This window comes from Ammodytes marinus (assembly GCF_949987685.1).
Source record: "Ammodytes marinus genome assembly, chromosome: 9".
NCBI classification, from domain to species: domain Eukaryota; kingdom Metazoa; phylum Chordata; class Actinopteri; order Uranoscopiformes; family Ammodytidae; genus Ammodytes; species Ammodytes marinus.
This window is the reverse complement of record NC_137213.1, coordinates 18,817,740-18,840,969: the sequence shown is the minus strand read 5'-3', so window position 1 is coordinate 18,840,969 and position 23,230 is coordinate 18,817,740. Positions and strand designations below refer to the sequence as shown.

At 40.9% G+C, this 23,230-nt stretch overlaps 1 protein-coding gene across 1 annotated transcript in view; it reads right to left on the bottom strand.

Annotated features, from left to right (window-relative positions):
• Positions 1-14,411, bottom strand: part of pde4ca (phosphodiesterase 4C, cAMP-specific a) — a gene marked incomplete at its 5' end in the record, with an annotated part of 37,246 nt that extends 22,835 nt beyond the window's left edge. Inside the window, 1 exon segment of the mRNA XM_080034407.1 lies at positions 14,338-14,411. Coding sequence (XP_079890533.1) covers positions 14,338-14,411 — 74 coding nt within the window.
• Between the last annotated feature and the right edge of the window lie 8,819 nt (positions 14,412-23,230).

Below are 23,230 nucleotides of genomic sequence, written 5' to 3'. Positions count from 1 at the left end.
AACAAGAATTTCAGAACTGATATGAACATGTATGAGGAGCTGGAGGTTATTTTCAAAACTGAACATAACTGATGCTCAAAAGTCAGACGATGTTAATGCCTGTATTCAAGCATCAAGTTTCTGTCAAAAACAACTGACAACCTAGCTGTGTCCAAAAATGTAATTTCATGTATATGTTAAGGAATTAAATGTCGATTGCATCATCAATGTAGTAAAAATGAAAAAAGAAAAAGCGCCTCTTCTCCTTTGACACAATACCTTTGCATAGATGCACAAATACACACAAACGAACACGGGAACAAAATTTTCACAAAATGATTCTGTCACGCAAAAAATAATGTATTGCTGTGTGCTTGTGTCTGGAAAGCTCGTCACTGGACAGTAAAGTTGGGGGAGTGTGCAGTCACACACTGCAAACACTCAGACTTAACTCCAAGTGAGTGAATGATGCAAATGACCCAACACCCAAAACCGTGTTTGTACGGGCTCGCACAAGTGTGTTTATGCACGAAAACACACGTACGAGTGTGGTGTGTGTGTGTGTGTGTGTGTGTGTGTGTGTGTGAGGCCTGCAACTTAACAGTGGTGGACCTGTTCCTCCTGTTTGTGAGGCAGATAAATGAGGGACCACGGGCCAGACCGCTATTAGAAGCCCCTGACAATTTAAAAAATGCTTTGGAAAGACTTTCAGACACATTTATTATGACAAAATGCGATTTGGCTGTGATGCAACATCCCGTTCGCCAGGACCAGAGAGAGTTATGGTCTGCGGAGGGCATGGGATGACTTCATAATTACTGCAAATGAGGCGATTCATTTACTCTGAATGGGAGCTTAGCTTAATTTATCATGGCCACATTGACCTGGCAAATTTGTATATGAATTGAACTCTGGCACAAGTGGTGTGTATCTATCTCAATAGTTTATGCACACCAACTTATCTGTGACGAGTAAAATAATAACAAGCTACTTGACAGCATTTGGCGTCTAAAACATTGGAGTGCGTCCAACATTCACACTTAGAGATTTTGATAAATCAAGCAGATGCAGATTTCTCTTTCACCCTCCGCTCCTCCCCCCTGTTTAACAGGAGAGAGTATTGGGTTTCGAAGAAATGCACTTTTGAAGCTCAAGCTTACCTCACTCACATGCAACCTGCCAAAACTGTCGTCTTTGTGAGACCCTTAATTCGTATTAAATTACTCTGTGCATAAATCACACTCTCTCACTCCCAAACACCCGACAAAGCTCATACTTATATTTGCTGTCAGTGGTTCGTTTAGAAATAATCTTTAGGATTTTTTCCATCCCTTGCTTGGCTGTTTTACCTGCATACTGCTCTGTGTCATTGCCACTTAATTTAATAGTTGGCCCGCTGCACACTGTGGTGAGAGAAATTAGATCAACAGCCCCGTGGACACACAGCAGGCTGTGAATAGCGGGAGAGCACAGGAGAATGTCTCGCTTTATGTCTCGGACTAATAAAGCTGATTAGTTGTCATTTCTTTTTCAATATGACACCAGAATACATCTTCTTTAATTGATGTAAAGAAAATAACTTTTATTTCAAACAAACATTTATATATTTATAAACTTTTAATAAACCCAGTCCACAGTAATGCTAGAAGATCTGTGAGGCTGTACTTAGGAACAGCGGTGCTTTGAGCTAAATGCTAGCATCGGCATGCTAAAACTGCTCACAATGGCAATCATGCTGACAATCCCTTATTAGCACTAGACACAAAGCACAGTTGATCTAGACACAAAGCACAGTTGATGACGATAGGGATGTAATTTGTTTTTCTTGTATTTGGTCATGAATCAAAGAGGTTGAAAAAATTATTGACTGATAACCAATGTTAATACATCAGGAAGTGAATAATAGTAACACTGGGACATTTCACTGAAAACTCACCGCAAATGTCAACCTCACGGGAAAAAACTAAGTTCCATCATGTTGTTCTGAGCAGGCAAACTTAGTCAAGTTATGCCTCACAGACTGCTTTCATTGCCTCAAGACAAGTTCAGCTTCATTAAATGACATGGCACCTGTCCGCTTTAGAGAAGCAAGAGGGACATTTTCTCTTCTCCAAAACCTGTGGGGTTTTTATTTTTAAAGCTAATTCCTTCTTTATTAAAGGCCCCGGGGTTTTATCCGAGTCGTCTTATCTGTACTTTTTAGGAAAAGCAGGTGTTACCTCAACAGCTCAAAGTTGAAAGGAGGAACCAATAACCGCCGCTGGGCAAAAAAACCTTCACTGCTTATCAAGTATTATGGTATGTATAAGGAGCAGATGCATTCAACACTTTAATTTGTGCAGTAGGGCCTATACCTGTTGTGCAGTTAAATAGTTGTGCTTTAAATCATGCATCTTTACGCGGCTGGCAGGTTAATCTCATCAGCTAAAATCATAGTATGTTTTAATGTATACAATAAAATATACTTTGGCCCACACCTCTGAGCAGCACCGACATCAGCTATGTGGTTGTCCCTTTACCAACAGCACAGTGCTCTTCTACTCTATTTGGATAAGCCTTGGAGAGGGGTGAAAGAGAATAAATAAAGAAGGGAAAAATAAAGAGAAAAAAAAAAGCGGAATGCACTTCAGAAGCCTAAATATTTACAGTTTGAACACCACTGATACATTAATGTCTGATCGTTTTATAGTCATAAATATAGCTTTTATTTGTGTCGACTTGACAATTGATATTAATAGATTTCCAAAATGGGCACTGACAAGGCGTCTCTCTGCTCCCCCATGTACTCTTCCCTGCTTCCCCCGAGCAAGAGAATAAAATGGTGGTGGTGACCTCCATTGGCACAATAATTGATCTTCTACAACATAGCTTAAAACTGCGACCAAGAACTTTCTAGATCCACAGGTGGAAGTTATCTGAGCAACAGCAGCAGTAGTGTATATCTGTATAATACAGCCATACTTTTGCATTACCCATGCATTTAATTTTTTTTGCCACAAGGGATGTGTTTGCTATATATTTGATTGTATACATTTGTTTAAGAGAAGAACTAATTATATATCTTGGCGTGCGTCTTGAGGGGAATTTAAACTGCAAGGAAAAAACTGCCCTTTTCAAATCGACTCCCATGCTCGCAAATGTTCTGCATTACATCTGATAAACAAAAGACGTAGGACAGAGGACCATAATGTAAACACAACTTTATCTGCTAGCCCTCCTTCGCAAGCCTCCCCACTGGCACTGAGGATTACGTTTGAGGCTGCAGACTTCATGGTGGACTTTTTCCTGTGAGAACATTTGTATGAAGGACAGTGGCATAAAAGCAATGTGACGCACATGAAAAATGCGTTCTTGGGAAAGAGTGTCAGCATTATGCAAAAAAAAAGGACATCTCATGTGTTATTGTGCCAGGCAAGGTACGCATTCACACACACGCTTTGTTTGAGTGAATGTGGTTCTTTCACATGGCGTGGTCCACTGCAGTGTCAGTGCAGGGAGAAGTTGCTGTTTTGAGAGCAACAATCAACAAGTTAATAAAACCACCATGTCAATTCTGAATAGCTATCAATTCACTAGTAAATTACTTTGTCAACAAGACAACTGACTATCCAGTGGCCCCAATAGTGAAATTGAAAATGAATGTATTTTACACCCTATTAACAGTACATTAAAAAAAATTATTTCAAGTAAAGAACAGAAATGTTAGGGTCTTTTAGTTTTGGAGCAAATTAATAAAATGTCAGAAACCATACAAACCCCCAAAGGCCTATTTCTATTCCTTCCACACACATTTAAAATTATAGTTGGACTTCTGTTCAGCTTGTCACCTAATTTTTCAAGTCTTGGTTGAGCTACATAATACAGTATAACCACAGTTAGTTTGTCTTTAGCCACGTCTGTTATTTGGCATCAGTGTCATTTGCAAAAATAACTGAATTATTTAAAGTCACGCGGATGGCAGTTTTTTTTTTTTTTTTACCCAGATGTAATCCAAAATTCAAATTATCCAACCGCTATTATTTTCATATAATTCCCTTATGCATACGACTGTTTGCGTTTTTATGAAAAATGAAAATAAAATCCCTCCCTGGAGTAAATGGGAAGGAAATATGATAAGAAATTATTTTGGAAAATGCAGATATGAACGAAAAACAACTGATAAAGGCAAAGAATGTTTTTTGTAAATATAGCAGCTGATAAAAGACTGCATGTAGGCTGCAGATTGCAGACGCTCAGTTATGAAATATGTTCACAAAAAGACTTAAATCACAATATAGTAATTCCTGTAGACTGCAGCATCCTGTAGATAACACTGATATAAGATATTGATGCCAGACTTGAAGTAAGCGCTACTAAAATATAGAATTTCAAGGAATATCATCGATTTCTATGCTGAACCATGCTCCGTACTGCACTGTATGATCTGTATAATGTTACACATTCTTTATGCTCTGTGTGTGTGTGTGTGTGTGTGTGTGTGTGTGTGCACGTGCATTCGTTTGTGCGTGCGCGTGTGTGACACAAAGAGAGAGAGAGAGAGCTCAAACACTGGAGACACTGAGAAGGACAGATAAGACAAAAGGACTGACGGAGAGTAAATGAGATGAGCTCTTAATTACCGCCTGCGTCTCTGAATGATGTCAATAGGCCTGTTGACAGCGCACGGAGATCCCCATATGTTCCCACTCCGCACAGTGATGAGTAACAGAAGCCGCAGTTGGTCGGCACACTCATCTTTCTTTTAGTGCACCCTCTCTCTCTTTTTAAACTCGTCCTCACCCTCCTCTTCTGGGCCGCTTCTCCGCTGCTCTTCCTCTCTTGGTTCTCCTCAGCTTGTGGCCGCTCTCATCCCTGCGAAGCCCGGCCCGCTTCTGTCTGGCTCTGTCGGGCTGTCCTGCTCTCCACGGCTTCCCAGGAGTTCTCATTCCCTCTGGCAGCAGTGGACAAACCCTGCTCTAGGACCAGGGGCTCCGGCTCAGGGTGACCGGGGCGACCACGCAATCCATGCTACCGTGGTGGGTCTTGTGACAATCTTTGAATAGATTTTGGAGTATATTCCCTCCTCCTGAGCACCTGAATTCTTCTTCTTTTGAGAGCTACACACTCCCTGATGCCTGCCTGCCTGTCTGTCTGCTTTGGAGGCTGTAGGAAAAGAAAATCTTCTCATCACTCTCAGCAGAGCTCCTTTAGTCGGTCCCCCATGTACTGTAGGTTTCTTTGGTCTAAATGTGGCGCAACACTGCTGCCCTCTTCACCCTATTCCTCTTCCAACTGTCTGCGGCTCTCTCTCTTGCTCTTCTTCTGTTACTCACCGCTTCCTTCTCTCCCCCTCTGGCTGCTACACCTTTAATCACAGAGCAAACACAGACCTTTCCTTTCCCTGGGCAAACTTGCTCTCCTGCTCCGCTCTCTCACAGTAGCTCAGTGCTGTATGTGTGTGTGTGTGTGTGTGTGTGTGTGTGTGTGTGTGTGTGTGTGTATGTATCTATGTTTTTTCTGTCCTAGCGCCCCACAGAATGTGCACTGATCTGTTCGAGGTGTGTGTATGTGTGTGTGCGCAAGAAACCCAGTGTCAGTGAGCGTGTGTGTAGGCATGTGACTGAGTAAGTGTGTGTATGTGTATGTGCACCACACACAAGGGGGAACAAGTTTCAGAGTGAGGTCAGAGCCGAGAAAGGGGGCGGGATCAGAACCAGCATGGTTCCTGCCTTCCCCAAATGTTTTAGCCATTTTAACCCCTTCCTACTCACTCACTCACTCACACTCACACACAAAAACGCACTGAGTCCTAATGCAATTGCAGGATTGCACTCTCCCTTTGGCCACATGGCCCATTATCCTTTCCAGATGGAGTGTTTGTATTCATGTATGTGTGGGAGGTATGTCTTGTCAATATTAGGTAAAGAGATTGATGCCAGGTTGAGTATGATAGGGCATTATATTAAGTAGCTCTTGAGAAACACACACACACACACACACACACACACACACACACACACACACACACACACACACACACACACACGTATGTAGACCTACTCACGCACAGGCTTAGACATGAGCATGCAAGGTCACCCATGGCCAGGGGCAGTGTATTTTTGAAGACCATGAATGTGAAAAGTAAATATGAAACTTTAGCTGGTCGACCTCCTGTATGCTTCATATGAAAACTTAAACAGGAAATATTTGACAAGAGATCAGCAAAATGAGCCGGGGGCCATGAATCTAGGGTACAGGCTATGTTCCCAGAGACAGCTGAGACCCAGCTCTGGGTTTTTAAGTTACTGTCTGAACTAAGGTTGCTTTGGTGTAACCAAGCCCTTGTAACATTGAGTAATGAACAAATTGTAGCTTATTGCCAGTGGTAACATGGCATTAATTCCAAAGCCAAGTAACACATTTAATAATTGCATTAGTTTGTGGGGTAACAATTAGTTTACCATCATGAAGCAACCCCAGTCATTGTTACACAAGATAGCAATACATTTCCTAAATAACTTTTCTCTTGTTACGTTATCTGTGAAACCATACTGCTAAAAAAATACACACGTAGCCTCTGTAAGCTGAGCAGCTAAACATGGATATGATATATTGGTTGGGGTTACATCTAGCTTAAGCCTAAGTCTTACGTCCTTTAGCTTGTATATCTTCTATAACCATCAATTTGATATTAAAGACCCCTTTAACAAGATTGTCATTTTAAAATGTGTCAGCAGGAAACACTAAATAGTTGGAGAGGGCATTTTAATAAGCACATGTAGCTAACATTAGCTTAATTAACTTGCTAGCTCCTGCTAAATGTGCATGTTCTGCGTGTTGTTGTAAATTCAGCGAAAATGGCAACAACAAAAAAACAGTGGTTACAATGAGTAACTTGTTTTGTCTACGTATGTCAGAAATTAAGAAGCCACTGTTTAACAAATAACAAAGACATTTGAGCAGGAAATTTGAAGCTTGGCAGGCGTAGCAGGGCTTGACACACGGTCGATCGCTATCAAGCTAGCTCCTACGCACACAAAAAACAACAACTCCATAAATGGATGCACCTCAAGCTACTTCTGCAGTTTGACATAATTTGATTAAATCAACCAAATCAATCAATATAATTACATCATCACCATGGAATTCACAGGGGATGACACTGAGATGACAAAAGGCGAGAATGAAAAGTAAAAATAAGATATGGCTGGTAAAAAAAAGGTTCAAAAGGTAGGCCTCTATCTTTAACAAGAAGCAGGCGCCTTTTAGAGAGTTTAAAAAGCAACACAGGGACGCTGCTCCATCACCTTACCTATTATGTGAAAAAGTTGGCTTGTATTTTTTTTTTTCATATGGCATGGTTTTATTTTTCTACTTTACATTGATGTTGTTTGCACCATACAGCAGGTTATACCTGCAGCGTTTGCTTCTAAAAGCATTTCATATAATTATTTAATGTAATACAAAGGTTCAGTGTCTGCAGCACTCAAAAAAAACTGCCATTTAAGGAAATCTGAAGAGGTGCACACACTGAAAGGGCCGCCAAACATAACCATAAACTGAACAGACCTGCAATTTTGCTTCATATTATGGCTTTATGGAGCCTTAATTTAACGGCAACCGTCTGTAAATCCAATCACACAACTACAATGAATTACACGGTACCTATTTGTGTTTGGCAGGATTGACTGTGCAGGGACAGGATCCCGGGCCCCTCATGGTTTGATAAATAAAACTCTACAAGCTAAATCAGATCATCCATTCTGAATACTTTAACCATGAAGTCTCTCAATGTATTTAGTTTCATGGCACATTTACACTTATCTTGTGTGAATACATGCTGTGCAAACAGACACATCATCTGACTTTGGACTTGTAAAAACTGGAGAATTTATCCCAAGTGGGATGAACGGCGCAGACCGGATGAGGGGATGTTCCGAATTAAAATTTGCGGAGATACGCACTTATGGAACATTTTCATGACAGGAAAATTGTTTTCACGTGTTGAACATGAAGAATAATTGCTAGAAGAACATGATTCAAGAGTCTTCGTTATCTAGAATGGACACACACACACACACACACACTGACTGGCAGTACACCAGAGGATTTCACAGTGTTCAATGCATCTGCGTCACCGTGCTGGAAGAGAGTGGATGTTTGAGTAAAGACAGACACGAAATGTTTAGCTCTGCTCAGTATCTTCACATCTCCTCTCTGAGGCGTTGAACGTAGAGGCCGGGACGATGTGGCGAGGTCAACTCTCAAACTCATAATAGAGGCATCCTCAAATTCTGGCTGACCCCTCAGTTGTGGGTTTAAGCGTCCATTATTTGCAAAGGGGCCTCATGACATCATGTTTTGCTACATGGAGGCATGGGGAGCATTCCTGGTTAACGAGCTGGTTTGAAGTCAGCAAGGAGCGCTGTGTGTCAGAGCTGTTGCCTTTCAGTGGACGCACTGTCTGTTTGTGGTTTGTTTGTAACGCAAGCTGGCTGACACTGATTAATTTCCATTGTCCACTGAGAACCAATTATGTTTGAATGTACCAGAAAATGTGCCATGAACAAAAAATATATTGCAATAGCATAATTAGGAGAGACTCACATTCTCAAATCAAGAACAACCGGTTTGCTTTGAGTTTTATTTTACATAAAGCGTTTTACTGGGAAAGGACAGTATATGAACTCTGCTCATGTAGGTTAAGGAACACTGAACATTCATCAAACGTGTCTGCCTTTGTGATCCACTGCGATGTCAGTCCCTTTGTGTTGCTTCTTTGTCTGACATTCATGTAGCTCAACAGTGTGACAATGATACAATACATATTTCTCTTGTACTGTGTTTCAAGACATTGCTGAGAAATGAAGGAGTTTCAAACGTTTGCTTAATGTGAAAGCTTTTGCATTAGTGTTAAGCTGAATGTGATGGATAAAGAAATTACTGCATTAAGGTGAACATTTGGACACATCTTCTTTTACAAATCTTTACAAAGACAGCTAATGACGTAAAAAATTTATTTAAACATATCATTCACAACTTAGACCTGAACTTTGTTGCAGTAAAGGTCATAAAATAAATTGTTAATATAATAAATGATTCTTGGTGAGTGACAGCATCATTTATTTATTTTCCTGTCAATTTTTTCTTCAAATACAAAACACCTGTATTCCCCACAACTGTTTGACATGCAGTAGATATTTAGTAACTACCTTCCCTAAAACTTTATCAATGCTAAAACGGGGGACTGATTCCCACAAACATTTTCCTAAATGAAGCACGTTTGCAATCTCTGGACGCTGTGGGATTTTAACCTTGCTCACCCGTACGCGTACGACGTGAGAGTTTTTTAGAGGGACCGAGCACTGCTGGCAGCAGAGTTGGAAAGGTTAAAAAAGCAGCCGCAGAATAAAAGGGTAGGCAAACACACCAATACACACAAGCGGGGCACATTCACATGAGCAGTGCTTCCCATTCCACTACAGTATAGTTTTCTACATCCGTAACAAGATCTTGGAAAATAATGACTTCCAAAAATCACTGCTTCTCTTAAGAACAAAAAAGGACTCATTCCTGACTTTAAAAGTAACTTTTTGTATCCAGCAACCACCATGATGCAGCAATATACAGTATCTACATTACTAAAGGTAGAATTACAGGCATGCATCTCCTTATAAAAGAACCCAAACGACACAGCAGTTGTTCTGGCTGTTTCAAATGAAAGTTAACTAATTACTAACAAAAACACATTTCTTCATGGTATACATGTTTCTAAATCTCAAGTACTGTGTTGGTAACAAAGCAGAAGCACCAGGTGTGAGCATGTGGTTGCTGCTTGCGGACTATATTTAACTGGGCCTCGGTGATGTCAAACGTCATGTTACAGCATGTACTGTAGTAAAAGGCTATCAGTGTGTCGCCTCATGATTCATTAGGCTGCCATCTGTTTGCATGACACAGGAGGTTCGGGGCTCGTTTGATTTAGGGATTTTGCCGAATGACAGAGACAGACACACACACATACACACACGCACACACACACGCACACACACACACAAGGCCCAAAAAAGGCCAGGACACACGCGCATGGGAGGTCACTAATGCATGCACGTGTACTGAAACATGGAGACTCAAAGGCAAACATTAAATGCACAAGCGGATGCGCACACACAGACAGCAGGTGGCCACTCCTTCAGCAGGGAGGCGTTGGCAGGAAAAACAAGGGCCATGAACTGCTCAGTCACAGCAACCACGTCACCATTTCATATCTGAGAAAATGCCACAGAGCTCAAACACTGTGACCCAAGTCAAATGTGTGTGCATGTTGTTGTTTTTTTGCATGGGAACTGTATATGTAACAATGGGGGCAAGATAGACTAGTTTAACATGCAGTAATTCCATGTCCTAAAACTTTAAAAAGACTAAAACATAATGTGTTACAAACCATTTTTATAAGGACCGAGGGGCATGCCAATTCTGCAATAAATAATTAAAGAAATATAAATTTAATATAAAATTAAAAAATAACTTGATGAGAGTTCTGCTTTTATTGTTCCAAATAAACATAAATAGCAATATTAATTTAAAAAGATTATTCCACATGAAATCAAAGGGTCTTGTGTGTGAATAAGGATAATGTGTATTATGTGGTTGTGATGGTACTTCCTTTGTGCTACATTTCTGACATGCATCTCTTCTGCCGTGTACTATTGCTTCAAGAGGCCGATGTGTAAACTCCTCAGGTAAATGTTATGAACCATTAAAGTAGCAGTATTGGGTGTCAGGTAAAGTCAATTGTAATCTTGTAGAACCCAGAACATATGACACACTTCATATCAAATTTGGATGAGGAAAAAATAAATAAAAAATGTAGTCAATGAAGTACAAAAGTGAAATATTAAAGTACAGATTTAACAAGTGTATGGTGTAAACCTAAGGCATCAATCTTTAGCTATTGTACCTACAATGTCCAACTGCTGGTTGCTCTGCTTGAGCTTGTTGCTCTCCAACAGTCTCTGTGCATTACTTAGTCGGGTTCCCCCTCTAGTGGTTACAACAAACAGTCATCCTTATGCCTCTGTATTACGGTGCTAACACAGCACCAGCATCAGAAACATATGAGAGGCTTTTTCTGATTTCTATTCACCAATGATAAGGTGAGAAAAAGCAACACTTTTTCATTAAACTTTTGCTAGGCATTGTCTTTTTTTTAAACTGATTGATGCTCATATTAAATGTCTGAGGCTAGGCTACATCCCTTCTTTTTCTTGAACTAATGATTTATGATTTGTTTATGACAAAGCCCATTACAAATCACCTTTCCCTTCAATGTATTAAACTTTTAACCTTTCTTTTTTTAATAGTCTCTTAACTTTGGACAAAGCCCCCGGCTCTGCTCGCAGTGTGCGCAGGAAATACAGCAGAGTTGATAGTTTTTGAATTTGAGTAGTGTTAGTGCTGTCCCAGTCTACTTGTGCTCACAGCCCTTCAAAATCAATGAGGCTCTGGAGGCGATTGGGGAAATCAGTCATGCTGAAAATATGGAGTACAGCAGTGACGCACAGAGTAGCCAGCCCGCCACAGCCACACAGGCCCTATTGACTAATCTGGGTGTGTGTTTGAGTTGGGGGGGCTGGCGGCTATATTGGTACCTCTGACATTGACACTGTTGCCCTTTGCTTAGATGGCCTCACTTGACACTTTTTTTGGGGGGGGCGGGGGGGGGGTTCCCTCATTATTATTTGAGTCAAAAATCTCCTTTTAAAATCTCAATTCTCTTTTTTAACCACTACAGAAATATAATTGTTGTACACATTTTCAATCCCCCCCCCCCGGTGCATTGGTCTAACCCTCCTCTTCACTATCACTCCCTGAACTAAAAACAGCGTTATCTCTCCCCTGCGTCCCCTCTATCACCTCTTCACCGCCCTCACGTCTGTGCCTTTACCCTCTTTGTGTGAATTATCTCCTTTTCCCAGTCGGACGGCCGTTTGTGTCTGTCTGTCTCTCTCTCTCTCACCTCACTCTGTCTGTCAACTTGTCAGTCTCTACTTAAGATAAATGGCATCTTGTCAAACTGTCACGAGCCACACGGACAAACAACCAACCAACTCATGATACCGACTTAAGAGCTCTCCAGACCTTCTCGGTTTAATGCAGTGACACTGTGTGGTTCAAATGGACCACACTATCAGAGAAGCCATTAAAAAACATTGTTGAGAAGGTTACCAGCGTTGTTTGCAAGAGTGTGTGCGTGTATGTGTGGTAGGTCAGAGGGTAGGATGAATAGTGCCCTGGTACTGTTAGTACAAGTGAGAGCTGTCTCTATTGTGATGGACACATTAGGATTACAAGAGACGGCTTTGTCTCAGTGTGTGTGTGTGTGTGTGTGTGTGTGTGTGTGTGTGTGTGTGTGTGTGTGTGTGTGTGTGTGTGTGTGTGTGTGTGTGTGTGTGTGTGTGTGTGTGTGTGTGTGTGTGTGTGTGTGTGTGTGTGCGTGTCTGTGTGTCTGTGTGTGTGTTATGCAAGGCCAGAGAAAATGTATAATTTCTTATAAACATTTGGTTACTACCATAACAAATTTAATTACAACACACCCACGGCATCGTCTCCATCACTATGCAATAAATACATCATTGTCTTTACTGGGGTTAAGTTTTTAGCTTTAAGCACCGCAACAATGTCTCCACTTCAGCACTGTGTTTTTTTTGTTTGCCAGCCAGGGAGCTCCAAGTACAAATCAGGTAAAGAGAATAGAGGCCTTTTCTGTTCCACTCTGCACTTCTGTATCTCTGGCTGTGGACTAAAATCTCTCTGATCTCCTCATATGATCCAAACAGGCTCACGGCTGGGGGAGTTTGGATGACACTCGCGAGGCACATGCCTTATGCCCAGAGTTCAGAACAGTTTGCTGCACCGTACATTGCACTGAAAAAAATAATACATGCGTGTGCGTGTGTGCATTCTTGTATCTTATGTATTGAGTCTCTGTTTATAGTCTCTGTAAACTTACGTAACAATGTCTCCTGCAGGGATCTCATAACAGCTATAGTGGATTTTTTGTTTTCCCTGAATCCGGCCTGGTGATTAAACAGTTGTATCAAGTTACAGCTACAATCAACTCAATCAGTCTCCTCACTGTGTGGACAAGGGAGCATGTAACAATGAAGGGAGTTGAGTGACAGGGTCTTTTATTCCTCTCCGTTTGGTTTTTCCAAAAAGGACTAGATAGAAAACAGAGGAAATCTGCCCCGCCGGTCCGCTTTCATGCACAGTACGCCAATAACTTCTTCAGTCCTCTTATGAAACCCCAAAGTCCACATGACGGCTGTGCTGCGGCCAACACAGAAACCTCCACTTGGCTCGGGTCCACGGACCCCAAGGAGGGCCATCAGTGGACACAGCCAATCGACCCACCATGCCAAGCCCCGAGCCCTGCAATGCCCAGCCAGCTTCTCTAAGGCACACACCGAATCATTTGGCAGATATTTGTCTATGGTGTTATGCAGCATTTGATAGGGGTATAAATTGCTGTTTCATCACGATACGATATTAGATCGATTAATTTGGACAGGGGTACAATATCTGCTGATATGAAGTCTGTCGCGATACCACTTTGATTATATAATTTAACACAACCTGTTACATTTATATCAACTCACAAGAACCAATAAAATATGATTTTGCCATTTTATTTCTGAGCTCTTACACATATGTAAATGAAAAACAATCCATTCAGCGTCACACGGTGATTGTCAAAATAAGAGGATATATTATAGACCCCGATAGCCATCAGATTTTGGGTGTTGCATAGATATGGTTCGATCTTTTGCCAATTAATCGATATATCAATCTATATCCATGTATCATTACACCCCAAGTGTTTGAGTTCAAACAGGATACAGGTGCAGACTTACCACTCACTCAAGTTCTGCTTAAGCAAATCCAAGCAGTGCTTTCAACTGCCAGAGAGTTGCAAAGACATTACGGTAATTGCCATGACAAAGTTTTTTTTTAATCTTAAATAGCTGTTTATGTTTTATTTTATTGTAATCTTAATGGCACGGTTAGACTGGAACTTGGTAAAAATCCCGACTGCACAACAGAATAAAACAAAAGCACCAGATCAATACCAACACAATGTGATACTGCTGTACACACGATGCCAGAGCTGCTGTGTTAAATATTCAGCTGATTGTATTTCATGTTTCTTGTACTGTAAACCACAAAAGAAAAACCGGCTGTACTGTACTTGCCAAATGCAGAAACACGTGAACTCAGCTTCCCATAACTTCCTGAACATCTGCGAGCACATGTATTACTGCTCCATTTGCTGCAATCACAATCAGTCTCACTTTCAACACACCACTGGATACGTACCCAATGCACGAGTGCCGGCGGCTGGAGAAGTTGCCGTGCATCTTCCTTGAAAAGCGAGAGTCTTTGTTCATCATTTTGTTGGGCGGCTTCAAAAAGGAGTATGGGCTTAGTTCAGACAGGCATCAGTGTTGCAGCTGTGGGAAGCCACGGGTAAACAAAGTTAACTTCTGCGGCGGTGCGAGCAAAAGTCCCATGCTGTCATGAAACGGGAAGAAAAGCTGTCCAAAAACTCACTCTGCGGTCACAAGTCGGCAGAAAAGACAGATCCCTTTGATGGGACGATTCAGGAGAAAAACGTCAAATGCAAAACAACAAGGTGCAAAACAGCTGAGAGCAGGAAGGGAAAAAGTCAACAGTCAACAGACAGTCAGGCCTCCACCGCTCTCTCTATATTTATTAGTTAAAAGTTATTAGCGAGAAGCAAGTCACTTCCAGGTCAGCGAAGAATCAACAGATCAAAGTGCATCAAACTGGAAAATTCGTTCAGCACTTGGTCTCGACGTAAAGGATATGTCAGATTGTTTTGGTGGAAAAGGAAGAATCAAAAAGGTTCAGTTCAGTGTGTGTGTGTGTGTTTGCGAGTGTGTGTGATGTGTGAACAGCCTAAAAAGGCAAAGAGTCCTGGCCGTTAGAACCCACTCACAGAGTGAGTTAGCATATCGTCTCACTGACAGTTGAAAGTGTGGTGGCCTGGCCGGGATCAAATCAAGTGAAAATGAGGATGCCGTCAGTTGTCAGTGCTCATCTGGTTTCTTCTTCCTTTCCGCGCTCGTGCTCCTTTCAGCTCACCACAGACGTGCCAAGATAAGCGCTTCTCTCGCGTGGCTCTCCTCCTTATTTTTGCCCTCCCTCTCCTCACACTCCTAAATAGGAAACGCCGAGACTGAATTCTCCCAAGTGACAAAAAACAAAACAAAAAAAATCCTCAACAAGGGGCCCCAGGTACTTCCTGTCCTTAAAGATAACGGTCTGGAAAAACTGGCGCAAAGCTGTCCATTTGAACGTATAGACTGGGACTCTGTGATGCTACGCCAACAACGGACTGAGTTATTCTTAGTTGGGGGGAAGATAAAAAAATATGAGCTGGAAAGAGTGTTATAATCCCATCAGATGCTCCCTGGAGTGGGCCGTCCCATGTAGTCCCTGTCAGCAGGCCATAACAGACTTCTGCTCCCCTCTTCTCTTGTCTCTTGAGAGTGGTGGGACCAAACTCTGGCTTAAAACAACAAACAACAACACTACCTCCCGGGGGAGTTGAGAGAGTGAGGGAGAGAGAGGGAGAGAGATTGTGGAGAGAGAGAGGGGTGGGGTGCTGAGTGGTCGAGAGAGAGAGAAAAAGAGAGAGAGAGAGGGGCAAATTGTACAGAGAGAGTGTAAAGATAATAAGAAAGTCATTGCGTGAGAAAGTGAACTGGAGTGAAGAGCACTGGGTTGCGATGGGGACCAGTAGAGGTGAGGCAAAAGAGGAAATAAAAAAATAAAACATCAGAGTGTTATTAAGTATGAGACAAGTTTGTTTCTATGCGAGTGTGTGCAGTTCCTCTCTGCTCGTGTAAAGCGGCCTGCCTCCGTGCCGGCAGCGACAGCAGTTCACTGGTCAGTCAATACTTCAATATTGTGTGTGTGCTTTTTATTATTCTTTTTCTTTTTTTGAGGTGATTCAATTCACTCTTCAACATTGAGTTTCTCTTTTCATGCCATGACGCAATCCATGTGATTGACACAATATAACTCATCACTGTTAAGTAAATATTTGGTGTCGTCCATGAAAAACCCGAGTGGTGTGACAATACAGCAGGGACGGAAACATCTAATTTTTCATTATGTGAGGAAGGAGCATACAGGAAGTGTCCACTACAAGTCATATGAGGCTTTATTACTGTCCATGATAAGCAACAGGTTCAATTGTCCACAGAGGTGAGGAAGAGTTATGACCAAAAAATGGTCTTAAAGAATCCAAATTCAAGCACTCAAGGTTGGTTTCAAAAATAGAAAAAAATGCATTTCATTTATTGAGCAAGACAAATTAAAAGTACGCTGTTTATTTCATCACAACATCGCGCCTTCAACTTGCCTCTTGCTTGTATACTGTATATGTGGTATTATATTATAACACTCTTAATGTTGTATCACTCCCGTGTTTGGCTTCCATGTACATTGTTTGGCCATAGGATAAGTCCATATACAGCAAACCTATGTTGGGAGACTGTCTCAAGATCAAATTTTTATGAGCCACACCTATAAAACAGCCACAACATGGGAAGTATTACAATTAATTAAACTAGTGATAGGATAAAATGTGGTTATATTGTCTTTTCTGAAGCTGGGCCTAAAAAAATGCTCATATAAATAATATCCCTGTATCAGAATAAACTTTATTTGGAACTAAAAAGTATATATAAGTATATGCTTCAGATATTCTATGGCATGTTATAGTTTTGTGATGTTTGATAACTGGCATTGTAACATAATGTCATGGGAATTGAGCAATACGTTTTCAATTACATGGATTTACAAACTGTTTTGAGGTAAAATATACAGATATAAAGCTGAATTTTTTTTTTCATTGCTTGGTCATTTCCCCTACTACCCACCAGCCAGCCTTGTGTTATTCTTTTCCATGTAGAAAATTATATTATTAATACTATCTATGATCTGAACCCATCCTCTTCACCCCCATTTCACAGACATAGCAGCCTCTAGTGGAGACGAAAATGAAATGCAATGTTCATTGTTATTGTCTTACTAAAAAGCTAAGAATAAAACTGGGTTTCTTGTACAGAAATAAATGTTGTTTTTCATTTTGTGCCAGGAAGAAAATTGTCCAAGCCATTTTTTTATCTGTTATTGATTACGGTGATATTTTATATATGCACGCAAACTCATCATCTCTGAAATTGCTAGATTCTGTGTACCATGCAGCATTACGGTTTGTCTCAAACTCTGGATTCCGAACGCACCATTGTAAATTGTATGAGAAAGTTGGTCTGTCTTCCTTATACACCCGTAGGATGGAACACTGGTATATGTTCCTTTATAAGGCAATTTTGTACGATCTGCCTCCTTATTTGTGTTCTCTAATGGTTCCTAAAAACAGTGCTCGTATCACTCGGTCTAGCAGTTTGATTACGTATAACGTTCCTCGGACTCGCACTGCGTTTGGTGAAAGTGCCTTTAAATCTTTTGCCCCCTCATCATGGTGTAAGCTACAGGAACACCTTAAACTTGAATCCCTTATCACCATGAACGATTACAAAAGCAGGATTAAGGACTATTTAACCGCAAACTGTACATGCCCGGTTACTGAACACTGACTTACTGCCAATGAGATTGATGCTTTGTGACTTTTTATTTTATTTCTATTTACTTTTTATTGGTTTTGTGTCTTGTTTTAAGTGTGAAATTTTGTTTTTTAATGTGAAACTTTTATGTTTTTATGCTGCCTTCTTGGCCAGGACTCTCTTGAAAAAGAGATTTTGAATCTCAATGAGTATATTCCTGGAAAAATAAAGGTTAATAAAAATTGTTGTAAATTCTACCCATTCATCTGTACTATACCTTATTGACAGTGGGAGGATTATCATCTTTAAAAGATAATTGGAGAAAGGTCGTTGATTTATACATGGCAGTGGGTACTACATGTTTTCCTTTAAATTATATTTAATTTATTATATAATATCTAATCACTCACTAACCGTACCAGTTTTTGCAACAACAAAAAAAATCAAAATAAATACAAATATTTCACAGTCCTTTTGTCATATGCAAATTATTTAAAATAACATGACACATTTTTTTCTATCATTTAAAAAGTGATATGTAATGCAACACATTTTAGGATTACAGGATCACACAGACTGTGCTTTTTATAATTAAGAGTTGATAGTCCTTACCGACCATAGAACAAAAGAGATGCAGAAGTCTATATTTTTTTTTTAGAATTTTTGTGTTTGAGTTAAATCAGCCAGGAATAAGTCTAAATTCATCAATTAAAGACATAACGGATAGAAAACTTTCAACTCTCACGTTTTTCGCCTCAAAATTAACATGGTCCCTCTGGAGAGAAAAACAAGGCTTAATCAACTTTAAACACTAAGTGAAAATAACTTTTCGGGTATGTACTATATTTGAGCTGCCTGCGACATTCATTTTCCGCCGGACCCCCCGTTTGTTTAATTCCTCCTCCTTGCCAGCCATCCTGCGATAACTCATCTCTGTCCATTTCTTTCAGTTCTGACATTATGGGACACTGCACATACCCTGCAGCAGGACACTTCCAATGGCCTGACCTCGGGGCTGTGTAATATTAAAGCTCTGACATGTTGAATATCTGTGTTAGACCGTAAGCATCTGACTTTCCAGACTGAAATCCCCTTGACTGGACTCAGGCCCGCTAATATTTAGATTTTCAGCAAACACATTGAAATTAATGAAACGGTTTTGGCTGGAGATTCACTGTAAACCTTGGAAAATAAATGTGTCTGCCAATCTCAAATCTAAGACCATTTAACGCCTGGGGGGAATGATCCCCCCTATACTACATGTTCATGAAGGTGAATGAACTTCTAAACACGCACTGAGTGTTCTAGTAGGCTACTTTCGGAATGTTTAATGTGCATTGCTTGCCAACAAAAGGAAGGCAGGAGTTTTGAGAGTTTATCCATGGCTTTTTTTTAATGAGCAAGCCTTTTTAAGTGATCGCCGTCATAGTGACATTCAACTCACTACGGAAATTTCGGATGTTGAGTTAGCCTTAGACTATTTCATCAATACTTTCACCTCAATTATAAACAAGCATGCGCCCCTTAAAAAGCATAGAGTAAAAAATAGATCAAACCCCTGGTTTACAAGTGAACTGTCTGATTTATTTTCCGAAACAAATAAAGCATGGTCTCTAGCTAGACGCTCTGGAGATAATACCAATTGGACTATTTTTAGACAATTTAGGAATAAGTGCACAGCCATGGTCAGGAAAGCCATAGGTCAATTTGGACCCGTTTTCAATCAAGCTCTCTACACATATAATATCAAAACAAATAAACCATATTTTTAATCTTTCCATCTCCTCTGGAATAGTTCCTAAAATTTGGAAAAAAGCTCACGTAATTCCTTTACATAAAGGTGGGGACAAAAATAATCTTAATAACTACAGGCCAATTTCCAAACTCCCATGCCTGGCAAAAATTCTAGAATCACTTATTAATAATCAGTTAAAAACATTTCTAACTAGTGCTTCCATTTTGAGCCCATTCCAATCTGGTTTTAGGGAAGGCCACAGTACTGTCTCTGCTGTGACTTTGGTTGTAGACAACATTGTTAGAGCATTAGACAAGAAAAAGCACTGTGCAGCACTTTTTATTGATCTTTCAAAGGCCTTTGATACTGTTGACCACCATTTGCTTTTACAGAGGCTGCATGACATTGGCTTTGATCATTCTGCATGTAGCTGGTTTAGGGAGTATCTCTCTGATAGACAGCAGTCAGTTAAACTGGGAAGATACCAATCTGAGTTTTTAACTGTTACAAATGGTGTCCCACAGGGCTCAATTTTAGGTCCGGTTCTTTTCACAATTTATATAAATAACATTGTTTCATCGCTAAAAAACTGTCACGCCCATCTATACGCTGACGACACAGTACTGTATTGCATTTCCGATTCGGTGCACCAATCTATTCAGAACCTACAAAGCTCTTTTAACACCCTGCAGGACTGTCTAGTGGACCTCAGGCTGGTTCTAAATACAGACACAACCAAATATATGTGTTTCTCCAGAGCAAGAACTACAAATTTGAATGATTTTAATATTTTTACAAAGAATGGATTTTTAATTGAAAGAGTTACAGAGTACAAATATCTCGGCATCTGGTTAGATGATAAACTCACTTTTAATTTTCATATAAAAAATCTTGTTTGTCGACTACGACAAAAAATTGGCTATTTTTATAGGAACAAAACCACCTTCCCTTTATTTAGTAGGAAAAGGATTATTGAGGCAGTTTTCATGTCTGTCCTTGATTACGGTGATGTGGTTTACCGGCATGCATCACATTCATGTCTTAAACTCCTGGACTCTGTTTTTCACTCTGCTTTAAGGTTCATGCAAACAGCTGGTATGCTTCCTTAACACCAACAACATACTGTCTGACTTTCAATCTGGGTTCCGCACAGGTCATAGCTGCGAAACTGCGACTCTCAAAGTAATTAATGACATTGTCAGTGCTCTGGACTCCAAGCAATTCTGTGTGGCCGTCTTCATCGACCTGGCCAAGGCCTTTGACACTGTAGTTCATGAACAGCTTTTGAAACGCTTAAACTCCATCGGTGTTTCCACTACCTCACTAGCCTGGTTTAACAGCTACCTCTCTGGACGCTCCCAATATGTGAAATCTGACTGCATCTCGTCGCAACCCCTGTCTATTCTAAACGGCGTCCCACAGGGCTCCATATTAGCCCCAGTTCTTTTCTCAATTTACATAAATGACATAATCAAATCAGCTGGCAATTCATCTATCCATCTTTATACCGACGACACAGTTCTCTATGCCACTGGCCCCTTACCTGACATTGCACTGGGAACACTTCAGCAGAGCTTCCACTCCATACAGGCTGGCTTTTCTGCCCTCGGACTGGCCATAAACCCCATTAAAACCAAGGTCATGTGGTTTGGTCGTAAGCCCCCCCTCCAAGATGGTACCATTCTGACTGCTACAGGCCAAAAACTTGAACTAGTGTCCTCCTACAAATACCTGGGAGTCTGGATTGACAGCATCCTCTCCTTCACTGAACATCTGTCCTTTCTGCAGTCGAAAGTAAAAGCCAGACTCAGCTTCCTCTATCGCAACCGCTCCTCATTCACTGCCTCTGTCAAACGCTCCCTGGTTCAGCTTACTGTCCTTCCACTATTCGATTACAGCGATGTCATCTACAGGTCCGCCCGTAAAGGAGCACTTGAGCGGCTTAATGTCCTCTATCACTCGGCCATTCGTTTTGCAACTAAGGCCCCGTACAGGACCCATCACTGTGACCTCTACACCTTGGTAAACTGGCCACCCCTGGACATCAGGCGCAACATCCACTGGCTGATGCTGGTTTTTAAAACTCTTCTAGGTCTCACTCCTCCCTATCTAACTCAGCTTCTTCACCTGCGCCCCCACCCTACACACAACACCCGTTCTGCCCCCCTCATTCTGTTAAATGCTCCTAGGGCATACTCCTCCCTGGGCCGTTCCTCCTTCCAGTTTGCGGCCGCTGACAGCTGGAACCAACTTCAAAAATCCCTAAAGTTACAATCCTTTACCTCTGTTAGACTCTTCAAACAGGCCCTAACAAAATGTATAAAGCACACCTGTAGCTGCTTCAGTCTAAGCTCACCGTGATCTAGTACATTTATCTATTGCTATGCTGTATGTTACTGCTGTTTGTCTAACTTCTGTTGCTATGTTGAATATGTTATTGTTGTCTATGTGTGATTTTACTGGCTATAGTACAGTGTTGTCTTGTTCTCTCCCTCTCCCCTTTCCCCCCAGGAGGTCATTCACCTCCTACCAGGCCATTGCTTAAATAAGACATTGTTTCTTAGCAATTTCAAAAGGATAAATAAAAGTTAAATAAATAAATTTGATTGTATTTCACCGAAGTGGGTGTCGCCTTATAATGTGATAGCCCGGACTTGATAGGTGCCTACACCTCAGTGTGTACATGTTGAGAAGTGAAGAGCAAATATTGACAAAGAGATAGGAGGCATGTCCTTGAAAATTGCTTTCATATTACTTTACAAATTTTCCACAATTTAACTCACAAAAGAGGAGATACCCTGCCCCCCCCAAACAAAAGAATAACAAATATGCGTATGTTTGTTCCTCCATACACACATGTGCAAGGCCCTGTTTATTCTTCCTCTCTAGGGAAGTTAGGGTCAAGAGTGGTTTAATTGTGCCTATGGCTCTAGCCTCCACATCGTTAGGCAAGTAAATGTTTAATTTGCACTGGAATTGTAGGCCAGACCTGATGCAATAACGGCTCATAAAACTAAAGCAACCAACCAGAGGCAGGTAACAGAGCAGGGCTGGCTGATGGCGGCAAGACAGCTGTACTGTTCACAAGCTAGATAAAGGATGAATAAATTAAGAATGAATCGAATAATGTTTGAAGCTGAGCAGCCAAATGTCCAAGCTAGAGGTGTACTTAAATTAATTTGCAAGTCGCTATCAAAAAAGGTTGCATTGTAGTTGACAGATTAAGATGTGTGCTTGAAAAAGAAGTGGAACAACAAACTGATGTAGTGACAGCAGGGATGTGGTTGGGCTGTATGTTTGCTGAGATGTGACCGCTCAGTAGGAAAACAAAAGCTGTGGAAAAACACATTAACCTATGAAGCAGCAATACTGGGCCATTTTTTACATACAACTCCTACAATTCGCTGTTCGGCAAAATCCACTACAGGTGCCTTGTAGAATCGAACGTGTTTTACAGTCATGAATAAAAATAAGTTCCTTTCAAGCATAGAAGCCAACGACCTGCATTTTGCTGTGCTATATTCTCAGTGGTCTGTTTATAGAAGATGAGACCGCATCTTAATAATCCTCACATTATTAGGATTTCATTTAGTAGGATTTCCCTGAAAAGACGAGTACACAAACTAAAGGGCAACCATTTTGTTGAGTGATTGGCTGCCGCAAGCACATAACATGAAGCAAAAATACATCCACGTCTGCAGCTGTGGAGTGGAGTAACCCTCTGCCATGTGACAAGAACCATCCCCTACGTCAACAACACACGGATTCACTGAAACATTAACCAGCAAATATAGCTAAAGGACAGAGGAGAGACTGTTGTTAAAAATTGCCTTAAGTGCCCATAAAACCTTGGATCACAGTGCAAGTCCTGAAATAG